Source organism: Caenorhabditis briggsae, assembly GCF_000004555.2.
Source record: "Caenorhabditis briggsae complete genome, chrX, whole genome shotgun sequence".
In the NCBI taxonomy this organism is placed as follows: Eukaryota; Metazoa; Nematoda; class Chromadorea; order Rhabditida; family Rhabditidae; genus Caenorhabditis; species Caenorhabditis briggsae.
Genome location: NC_013491.2, coordinates 17880052 through 17890352, shown reverse-complemented (window position 1 = coordinate 17890352; position 10301 = coordinate 17880052). Strand labels below are relative to the sequence as shown.

At 36.9% G+C, this 10301-nt stretch overlaps 3 protein-coding genes across 3 annotated transcripts; 2 read left to right on the top strand and 1 right to left on the bottom strand.

The window, feature by feature from the left end:
• Window positions 1–243: 243 nt before the first annotated feature.
• Window positions 244–2129, top strand: CBG07701 (the record flags this gene model as incomplete). The annotated part of the gene is made up of 7 exons (XM_002645889.1): window positions 244–332; window positions 630–804; window positions 1332–1531; window positions 1721–1817; window positions 1861–1922; window positions 1967–2024; window positions 2073–2129. 7 exons carry the CDS (start codon window positions 244–246, stop codon window positions 2127–2129), a joined length of 738 nt encoding a protein of 245 aa, XP_002645935.1.
• A 2023-nt stretch (window positions 2130–4152) lies between these two features.
• On the top strand, window positions 4153–5168 carry Cbr-flp-32 (the record flags this gene model as incomplete). Its single annotated transcript, XM_002645890.2, has 3 exons — window positions 4153–4223; window positions 4936–5024; window positions 5083–5168. The coding sequence occupies 3 exons, from the start codon at window positions 4153–4155 to the stop codon at window positions 5166–5168; spliced, it is 246 nt and encodes an 81-aa protein (XP_002645936.2).
• Window positions 5169–5451: 283 nt separating this feature from the next.
• Cbr-mocs-1 lies at window positions 5452–9485 on the bottom strand (the record flags this gene model as incomplete). Its single annotated transcript, XM_045240466.1, has 10 exons — window positions 5452–5541; window positions 6186–6404; window positions 6457–6838; window positions 6895–7421; window positions 7873–8192; window positions 8452–8625; window positions 8674–8853; window positions 8909–9008; window positions 9056–9284; window positions 9331–9485. 10 exons carry the CDS (start codon window positions 9483–9485, stop codon window positions 5452–5454), a joined length of 2376 nt encoding a protein of 791 aa, XP_045093458.1.
• Window positions 9486–10301: the final 816 nt, after the last annotated feature.

Below are 10301 nucleotides of genomic sequence, written 5' to 3'. Positions count from 1 at the left end.
AAGTTATTCTAAATTCCAGAAGATGTTGTTATTGATATTAGCTAGCAGTATTATTTTTTAATGTTGAATTATTTGAAAAAATTAAATATCAAGTAGAGAAGCTCAAAAAGTAGAAAAACTCGGACACGTTATATATATTTTTGAAAATCCTAAAAAACGGCATGGTGAGATGATAAAAAAAACGAGAGAAAAAAGAAAGAGAGTGCGCAAGAGACAGAGGATGTCTCCCACTGCTCGGGTGCAATGACCTTGCGACGGACTGCTCTCTATGCAACAGAAACACACACACACACACAAAAAGCGAAAGAGAGAAACCCCTCACCCCCCTCCCGGTTTTTTCTCTCTATGTTTTTGCTGTAGAAAGCTCTGTGTCCCGTTTCTCTCACTACTCTTTTTTATTCACTCTTTTTTCTTCACTTTCACAAAACGCACACATTTGTTTCAAAAGAGCCATTGGCAAGTCCGTCCCGTCGTCCGCATGAAACCAACGTGTATGTTGCAAAATTGTCCCGGAATTAGTTTGGGTCACGTATGAAGCAACGTGTTTTTTGAACAGGTGATTTCCGGACCGAAAATTGGAAAATTGACATCGGCTGTGGATACTCGAAGAAACCTGATTTTTATTTCAGATGGATTATGATTATCAAGTTACGACAAAAAACACGAATTGAAACCCCGAAATATGACATTGGTGTATTTCTGAAAACGGTATTCGATACTTTGAAACAGATTGCAGAAGAGTACAGAAACATGTCATCAAATAGAAGAACGACAATGCCCCATAGTTTTAAAAATGAAAACTGGGTAAATTTTTTTTTTCGAAAATTGTATAGCAAAATTTTTTTTCGATACTAGATTTAATTAGAAGACAGATGCATATGAAAACAGACTGAAGTTTGATTTTCCTTAAATGTTCCAATATAACTCCATTATATACCTACAATTCAAGCAAATTTATCTCGGCTTCTTCATGAAATATCAAAAATATGTCAAGTGGTTCCTAACCCCGTCCTAATTCGAACATCTCCTTGACACATTTATCGCTCGCTCTTAGGTATCTCTTAGGTATATTTTTTCACTTTTTCACACAAGCATTCTTCTTTATCTTTCCTTTCGTTTTTCATTATTTTTTACTTGGTAGGCTCTCCTCCTGATACAGTATGACACCGTTTGAAAACAAATAATTCAAAATTATTCTAAGAAAATTCTGGCAAAAGTTGTTTTCATAGTGTCACCACAAATTCATATACATAGTGTGCAATACGTTGATATTCCTTACAGAAGTCAAGAGGCCGCACCGGTTAATACAATATACAAAAACGTATTTTTAGTTGAATTTGATCATTTTCAGGAGTCTAGAGCTCGGACGTCAAGTTTCCAATCACTTTGAAAATTTTGGAGGTTATAACAGACCTAGATTGAAGGATTCCTTCAGATATAGACAAATAACTGAAAAATTAGGGACTTTTAAAAACATCTGTGAATGCAAACTCGGCTGTCGGCTTGCAACTTCTGGCTGGAAGTTGAGGCGGTTCGGCTTTTGGACGGATCTTGGTCAGCTTTTGGTCAGAAGCTGCCTACCGCAGCAGTGGGACGGAAAATGCTCGGATTTGTGCCGGAATTAGAAAGCGCTGCGTGTTATGCGGCGCGTGCTTCACTCATTGTAAATTTGTTTTCTAAACTATTTTTCTTGCCGTTTCCCAAAAACTTTGTATTAAAGTTGCATCATTCCAATTTTTGGAGCATTTTTGTCAGACAAATACTTCGGAGACAATAACAGACGATGTTCTCGAAACAAAGAGTACGAAACTTATCAGGTAATTTATTTTTTGAATTCTTGTCATAATTTAAATTTTTCAGATAAATAAAATACAAGTCAACATTTTTAATGTCAAGTGCTTGGGAGATATCGCAACTAGAAGGTAATTTTTGTTGAAAAAAACTGTTTTGGAAGTATTGTTTCCAGGAATCAAAGAAATAACTGGATGCTAGAAAATTCGAAGAAAGACAAGAAAGTTAATCAGGTAAATTCCTATTTTCTGAATTAATATCTATTTTTATTCACATTTCAGGCAGAGCCTCTTCTCCCGTATTCATCACGATTTACCTACGACATCTTCAAAATTTAAAAATCTAGATCATGATTTTCTTATTTTTCTGTATTTTTTCCCTAATTTTGTTCATTTTCATGTATAATTTTTTTAATAAATAAAATTTTACATAATGCGCTGTTTCTTTATAAAAACATCAATAAACGCGAACCGAGCCCTGCTGTTAGAAGGCCGGAAGTTGGCCGGTAGTTTGTCGGATCTTGGTCGGCTTCCCACAATGTCTTTGCCGGAATCTGACCAAGTTCCGTCCTGAAGCCGACCAGCCTCCGGCCAGAAGTTGCCGGCGACGCCCGAGAAGTTCTCAATCTAGGATCGTTTTACATCCTCCAATATTTTCAAAGTGATTGGAAGCATGACAGACTCCTGAAACTTCACATTTCAATTTCAGACGGATCCCAACAATCTTGCTGCACAAAATTTGTAATTACTTCTTTGAAAACATGCGCATCTGCAATCGCATTTTTCAATTTTGATGTTTTTTAAATGATCTCCAATCATTATAAAAACTTTCCAGGATTGTTCAATGACAAATTAATATTAAAAAACCACCAAAAAATCGACTCAAAGTGTTCGAACTGCACGCCTAACCCATAATCTCATGACGAATACACCAGATTTTCAATTTCTTTGAAGTCATAAATCCATAAGATTGTATCGAACAGCAAATTCAAAACAAATTTCAATTCAAGTGACGTGGCTTTATAATCTCATGATCTTTGCGGATTGACTGGGTTCAAGTTCAATAGAACAATAGAATTTTCAGTGTTTTAAAAAATTTTCATTTAGGTGTTATACGAATGTAAAAATAGATTAGAAATCAGAGTGAAATGATATCCTGAAAGAATTAATTTTTGAAATCGTATTATTGATGAATCTTTAGAAACTATCCCGAAACATAACTTCAAACCTATTATAACATACATACTTTTGATTTACATGGTTTTCACACAAAAACAGACAGACATCTAATAGTTCGGACCTCCGATGACGTTCACACAATTTCACAACGTTCACTCGTTCCAGATACCAATTAAAGTTCTTTTCAGGACCACCTTCTCAAATTGATATTTGTCCCCAATTTCTTTTCATTGTGCTCTTTTTCTGTATTCAATTTTTAATCGATGTTTACGTCTTCCTTTTTACCTAAACTTGGCTCAAAATGTATTATTCTGGATATAAGTGTAAACGAAAAATAGTTTTCCTTCCCAGATACGTTCTCTGCAAAAAAAATAAAACGTCCCTACACCCCAAAGCAGCCCGATTCACGTCTTTCTTGCTATTTCAGACGCCACTTTGTCTGTATAAGTTGTTCAACAATAGAACAAAAGAATCTGTGAGAAGTGAGAAGAGTGAAGATTGCGAATTTTCTTTAACTGACACTGTTGAAAATGTATGAGTTGGAATGCGTAAATTTGTGTGGGGTGACGTTGGTGTTGGCGACGGAACATTAGAGGGAGTGAAAGCACAAAAAAGACAAAGGAAACTCTGATCCTTTTGGTTTCTTTTTTATTGTTCAGTTAGTTAGAAAGGTACCACCAAACCAAAAAGCGAGAATAATTGAGGTTTCTCAAGTTTCTTTGTGGTACAAGATTCTTGATCAGCATTGATTATCCCCTTTCTTTTGTGCCATTTCCGGAGAATCTGGTATAGACAGCTCCGTAAAGCTCCGTAAAGCCACGTCAACCTCATCATCCTAAACTGAATTTGGCGCTCCCTCCATCGATACTCTTTTTTGTGTTTTTCAGATTTTTCAGATTTCGCCATTCAATTCCCCCAAAAAACCTTTGTTCTTTGTTTGCTGTATCCCTCTCCGCTAATTATGCAAGTGTCATTTTGGTGATTAACCCTCGCCCATTTTTTTTCTATCCATCCACTATTACTCAATCCATCAATCCTACGAGACAAAAACAGTGCGGATGACATGTGCCAGTGCCAGCTTGGAAGAGGGGGGGAGGAGAAAAGTAGGAGGAGCCCGCGCCGATTCTGGAAGAGCCAGCTTCGTCGAGTGAGCTCCGCCTCCTGAAGACTTCATTCTTACGACATGCTCTCCTTTGTGCGTACCCTTATTTTTGCTCTCCTCTGCTCCATCGTTTTTGTTGAGGCCATGCCAAGGTAAGTGCTAGTAATGAGTAACAGGGTACTTATCATATTTCCCCACTCATGAAACCAAGAAGGGGATGTTTCAGGTATGCAAATAAGGATTATGTGGGATAAAGCATAAATTAAGTGCAAATTCTGGTGACGTTTTCGATTTCGGTGACAAAAATCACGTCATCTGGACTCTAACTATGACTTTGATAAATGCAAATGAGCCCTAGGCTTCCTCTGAGACCTCAAAATCCCATGAACACTATTCGGAAGATGTAGTAGATAGCTTTAAGAGAATCACCCAGGGAGTTCAACTTCGCAGAATTGTGTTGAAAAGTTTGAATGATTACCACTGACAACTTTTGGTCTTATTTTTTTTCGGGGTTTTTCGTAAAACTCCAAAAACCTTCCAGACTTTGAAATCATGAGGAACTGGGGGCAATAAATCATGGTAAGAGTGTGGTGGTCCTTTTTACGAGAACCTCGGTTTCGGTTGACAGCTTTAGTACTCAAAATGATGGATAAGGTTTTCTTTCAATCTGATTGGATTCTCTAGAAAAAGTTAAGTTTTATAACCCGTGAAACATAACGTCAACTAGGATAGTAGTAGTCATTAATAAAAAAGCCTCTCTGGAGAGATCGAGAGATTGATCACTTCTAAATCGGAAATTGTAGTAGTCAGTAGAGCCTAAAATAAATAGTCCCAAGTGGGTCCAAAAAAAGTATCATTTTTCAGCATGAGACCAGCAAAGAAGGCAATGCGCAACTCGTTGGTGCGATTCGGCAAGCGAGCTGATCCAATCGGATCCGACGATGTTTTTCTAGGTGAGAAACTCTTTTATGCTTCTCAAAAATTCTAGTTTACACATCACTTATGTTTCAGGCGAGTCCTTCGGATCCGTTGGCCCGTATGAGTATGCTCCGGAGCGCATGTCAAACCGAGGGGGGTCACCAGTCCTGCTCTACTAAAAGCCCCAATTCTTTTAGGGGGTAATAAATTTCAACATTTCTGTTTATTCTTCTTTCTTCTGTGTAGTGATAATCTCTCTTTCTCTCTTTCTATCTGTCTATCACCAAAAAATCTCCAAACCACACCACAAATACCAACCCCACCATCTATAACATCCAAACAGTCGTATTGTAACCGTCTCTCTCTCATTTGAAAGCATTGTGTGTCTCTCTTATAATTATAAGAATATGTTGAAATAAAAAAGTTCATGTGAAAACATCAAAATAAAAACCGGGAAAAGAATCAATCGGTGAAAAATCGTACGGCGGATCCAGCTTCAACAAATTGACCGGGTTCAAAGTTGGATTGTCGGATGTAGATACCAAATGTCATCTGAAAATGAAATTGAAATTAAGGCGCGAATTTAAAAATAAAATTCATGACTTTCATGATCGAAGGATTTTGAAAATTTAAAAGAAAAATGAAACAAAAATAAAACCTTGCAGTACAGATTGATAAAATATACAAACACGTATATTTTCGGCCATTTTGACCATTTTCAGGAGTGTAGAGCTCGGCTGTCAAGTTTTTGATCACTTTGAAAGCTTGAGAGAATGTAAAACAGACCTAGATTTGAAACTTTGCATTCACAGAAATTTTGAACTTTCCTAGTTTATCAGCTGTTTTTGTTTTTTCTGAACGACACCTGTTCTTTTCACGTTTTCAGTATAATAACGCGTGAGAAATAATGCCTTCCAGAAAGCGACAAATGCTGAAAAACTTGGAATTTCCAAAAACTCCTGTAAATACGAAACTAGGTCTGTTTCAAATCCTCTAAAACTTTCAAAGAGTTTGGAAACTTGACAGCCAAGCTCTAGGCTTCTAAAAATGGCCAACAATCTACTGAATTTAATTTTTGCATATCTTATTCACCGGTTCTGTATGTAAACGAAATTTCGAAAAAATCATTTTTCATGTCTCTTAAGCGTTAAAGATCTGCTAAAAATTTTCTATGATTCTTCTCCAAAATTTTTAACCACGTCATCTCCAGATTCCTCTCTAACTACAAACTTTGTACTATTATACTGCGGACCCTGCACATCCGATTGATCATGATCTCTGTGATTCTGCTCTCTCCTCACACAAACCTTCTGCTTATTTCTATAATCTCGAAGAGCCAGTAGCAAACTGGGATCCTTCTCGCCTGTCATCGGATCCACGCATATCATTTCGCATCGAGTGCATTTGTCGACCACCTAAACCGGAACAAACATAATTAAACGGGAAGCTAGTTTTTCCTTCAAAAACCTCAAACTCGAGATTCTCAATAGACAGCCGTTTTGCGGTGTCTTCAATGAATGGCGGCAGACCGCGGACCACGATGTTGGAGCGGAATCGAGTGAGGATGTCCTGGACATCCATATCTGGAAGAGTAAAATATTTATGAGACATAAGTGTTTGTTTGTGAAGAGGAAAACTTTTGAATTCGTCATGCGAAATAAATATAAAAATCTTACTAATGTGTCGGGCAAGCATGTAGACACTAGCTTCATTAATTAACAAAAACGGAGAATCATTGACAAAATTCTTTTTGGATTCTCCTGCAACTCTCAAAAGCCTGCAATTGGTCATATCCAGTGCATTCTCTAGCCATTGTCCAACTTTATCCCCACAATCGAAAGTTGCGATTCTGAAATTTTTTTTAGAAAACCAAAACCATACATTTTGGAGCGAAATTCATCTTACGTCTTTTTGCACACCACTTTGGCATCATTCTCCTTAAGTGACAAGCTCATCGGAATGACCAAGTTGTCGTTCTGATCAAAAGTTTGTATATGTAATTCTTCATCGTTCACGATAGTCGCAGTCAGTCGACACAACTCTGGATGCATTTTCAGGTTTAACGTCACATCGTCTTTAACTACCAAAAACTCTCTATCGTGTTTGAAGCCTCTTGGAGTGAGCTCATAACTGCAGAATACGCAAGTATGATCAATAATAGAGTGATTTATGACTAACCTGCTTTTGGCCACTGAACCAACACTTTTGATCGGAAAACTGAATAAATTGACGACTGTTGGGAGAAAAGAATCAATTTTCAGACTTTGCAGGCTGGGAGAAAACACTTTCTCGCTGCTCACAAAACAGGTGTCAATCATTTGTTTCAGCACTTCGATGTCTTGCTCGGTGGACATTCTTCCGAAGGAAATTCGAACAGCGCCTGTTGGTCGTCCATTAATCAAATCAATCTCATCACCACATCGTTTTCCTTTCTATAACACAAAAAGTTGAAATTTAGTTACATACCTTTTTTGATCATTTTCAGAAGTCCGGATCTTGGTTTTCAAGTTTACGATCACTTTGAAAAATTTGGTTAGTGTAAATCAGGCAACGATCAAAAACTTCGCATTCATATGATATTTTTAATTCCTAGTTTTTCATTTAATTGCCGATTTATTGAAGGCACGCTTTTTTGATGTGTTTTTGTACTGAAAACGTGTAAAACAGGTGTCTTTCAGAAGTTAGCTGAAAAACTAGGAATTTTCAAAAAATTCTGTTAAAGCAAAGATTTTAAGCTACGTCTGTTTTACACTCTCTAAAATTATAAAAGTGATCGGTAATTTGACAGCCGAGTTCCATGCTCCAGAAGGTAAAAGAAAATCAACTGAAAATTAGTTTTTGTATATCTTATTGACCGGCAGTGTAAATGCTAGTGAAACCCACGCTCATATTCTCCTTGATCATTTCAGATGTAATTCCAAGGTACTTTTTACAAGCACCAATGTTGCAAAAACATCCTGTCCTCAATTCAATTCCAAAAATAGCACACATTTTCTCCACTTCTGTGTATCCATAGTATCCATTATCCGGTCTCACCAAGTTGAACGCCACAATAGCGCCTTGAGTTTCAGGAGAGACTTGAATGTGCGGCTGACTATATATCTCAACTACCTTCTTCCCGTTTGGGTGAGTTTTTGACTGTAGAATTTGAACAGCTTTGGATCGGAGGTCATATGTATGCGCTCGAATAGCCTGCATGCCTCCTGGAAACTTGTTTCATCTTTGTAGCAAAAATCGTAAAAAAATAGTTACAAAGAATTGGGTTACGCGTTTAATTGAAAATGATATTAGATCCAAATCACGAAATTTGTTGAGAATTTCTCATAAAACATCCAGCTCATCATAAATGACACTTTTGTTTAAAAGACGCGAGTTTTGCAACATTGAACTTGATAAACAGATGATAAATCAAGAACCCAAAACACAACAGCCTCCCTTGATTTTTTTTCCCATTTTACTCACCACATCTCTCAATCTCTTCAAATCCTTTTTGAAGTTGTGCAATACCGTAGCTATTAATTGTTCCTTCCTCATAAGCTCTTTCAAAATCCCGTATTACAAAATGCATCGTCATTTCGTCAACACTCTGCACCGTTCCTCCGGCGAATGAAGTCTTTTCAATTGACTTTGAGGAATCTAAAACGTATCAGTTAAATCAAACGTCCAATTTCAAAATAGCAGTACCTTTTTTAACGAGCAATGCTCCGATTCCAGTGGGATACCCAAATATTTTGTAAAACGAAAATGCAACAAAGTTTGGACGATGTGCTGTGAGATCCAAACGAGTTCCTGAGACCAATGCAGCGGCGTCCACACAAACGGACCAGCCTGATATCAATTTTTCATTTATTTGAAACGGAATCACTCAAACCTTTATTTTGAAGTTTTTCGATCAAATTGAGATCATATTTCTTCCCACAAAAGTTACTCATTGCTGTAAACACGAACAAACTATTTTCCACTTTTGGAATACACTCTTCTTTCACAACATCTTCATTCACACAACTAATCGCATCAACCTGAAATCATACCCATGTAAAACATTATTGATTGTTTTTCTTCTCACTTTCCCCAGCACCACATGTCTCAATCCTACAACCGAATGATGAGAGTCATTGAAATATGCAAAATTGGATGGTCCACCCTTCAGTACAGCTGAAATCTCTGACACCACTCCTTCCTGTGTCCTATGTCCGAAATTGAAGTTCTCAGCGACAATTTTAAGCGCGTGTGTAGTATTATTCGTAAAAACTACAAAGTAGTCATCTGCGGTAGTATTGAAGTAGCGTAGGATTCTGAACGCAAAAATTGAACGAGATTACGAAAGTTGTATAGTAATACCTATGTCGAGCTGACGATACGATTTGTTGGGTTTTGATAGCGGTGGAATGATGAGAATGGGGGTTGGCAAGAATAAGTTGCGTTTGGAGTTTTGCGAGTTCTTCTAGTTGAGTTTTCGACGGTAATGTCGAGCCAGCATGGTCTAAGTACGGCATCTGAAACATGTTTACCAACGCGTATACCGTAAAACCTGTATTAGAAGAGTCTACTAATAGGAAAGGCTCTAATGGTGGAAGCAACATTCGAGAAGATCTCAAAAAAAAAATAGAAGATACTATTTCCTGAAATTCCTAGGAAATTGTTAAAACACAATTTTATGCTTGCACTTAATAGAATTTCATAGATTTTGAACAAGGATTCACAGAATTTGTTATTAAAATTATAAGAAAAAACCGAAAATAATCAAGAGCCGTTGTAGAAGAGCCATCCGAGAGGGACTTGGAACAATAGAAGGGACTTATCTTCAGAATTTTCCAGAAATTTATATATTAAAACAAACACTTTTGCTCCATAATTCGCTTAGTTTTGGTGAAATTGTTAAGTTTTCATGTGATCGCAAAGTTTTGAACAAAAATTCACTGAATATTTTAATTTAGATTTCGGAAAAAAATGACCGGAGTAATAGGGAGGGAGGACCCTCTAATTTGAAGGCCCTCCGGAGATACCATGAAACAAAATAAGTGCCATTTTTCTAATACATGTTTTACAGTACAATTTAAATGAATAAGAATTTCAAGAAGGATAATCTTGAAGTTTTATGTTTTACGCATAACATTTTTTTTGCAATGAAAAACGTAAAAATAGTAGAATGAAAAAAATGGAAATGCACATTTGATCGCTAATCGCTGTGACCTAAAATTGATAAGATACCACAAACAGCAATCGAATCAAAGATAAGAAATGATGACATTTGTGGGTAACGAACCAGTAACACATGACACTGTATTCATCATATCCCACCACTTTCAATA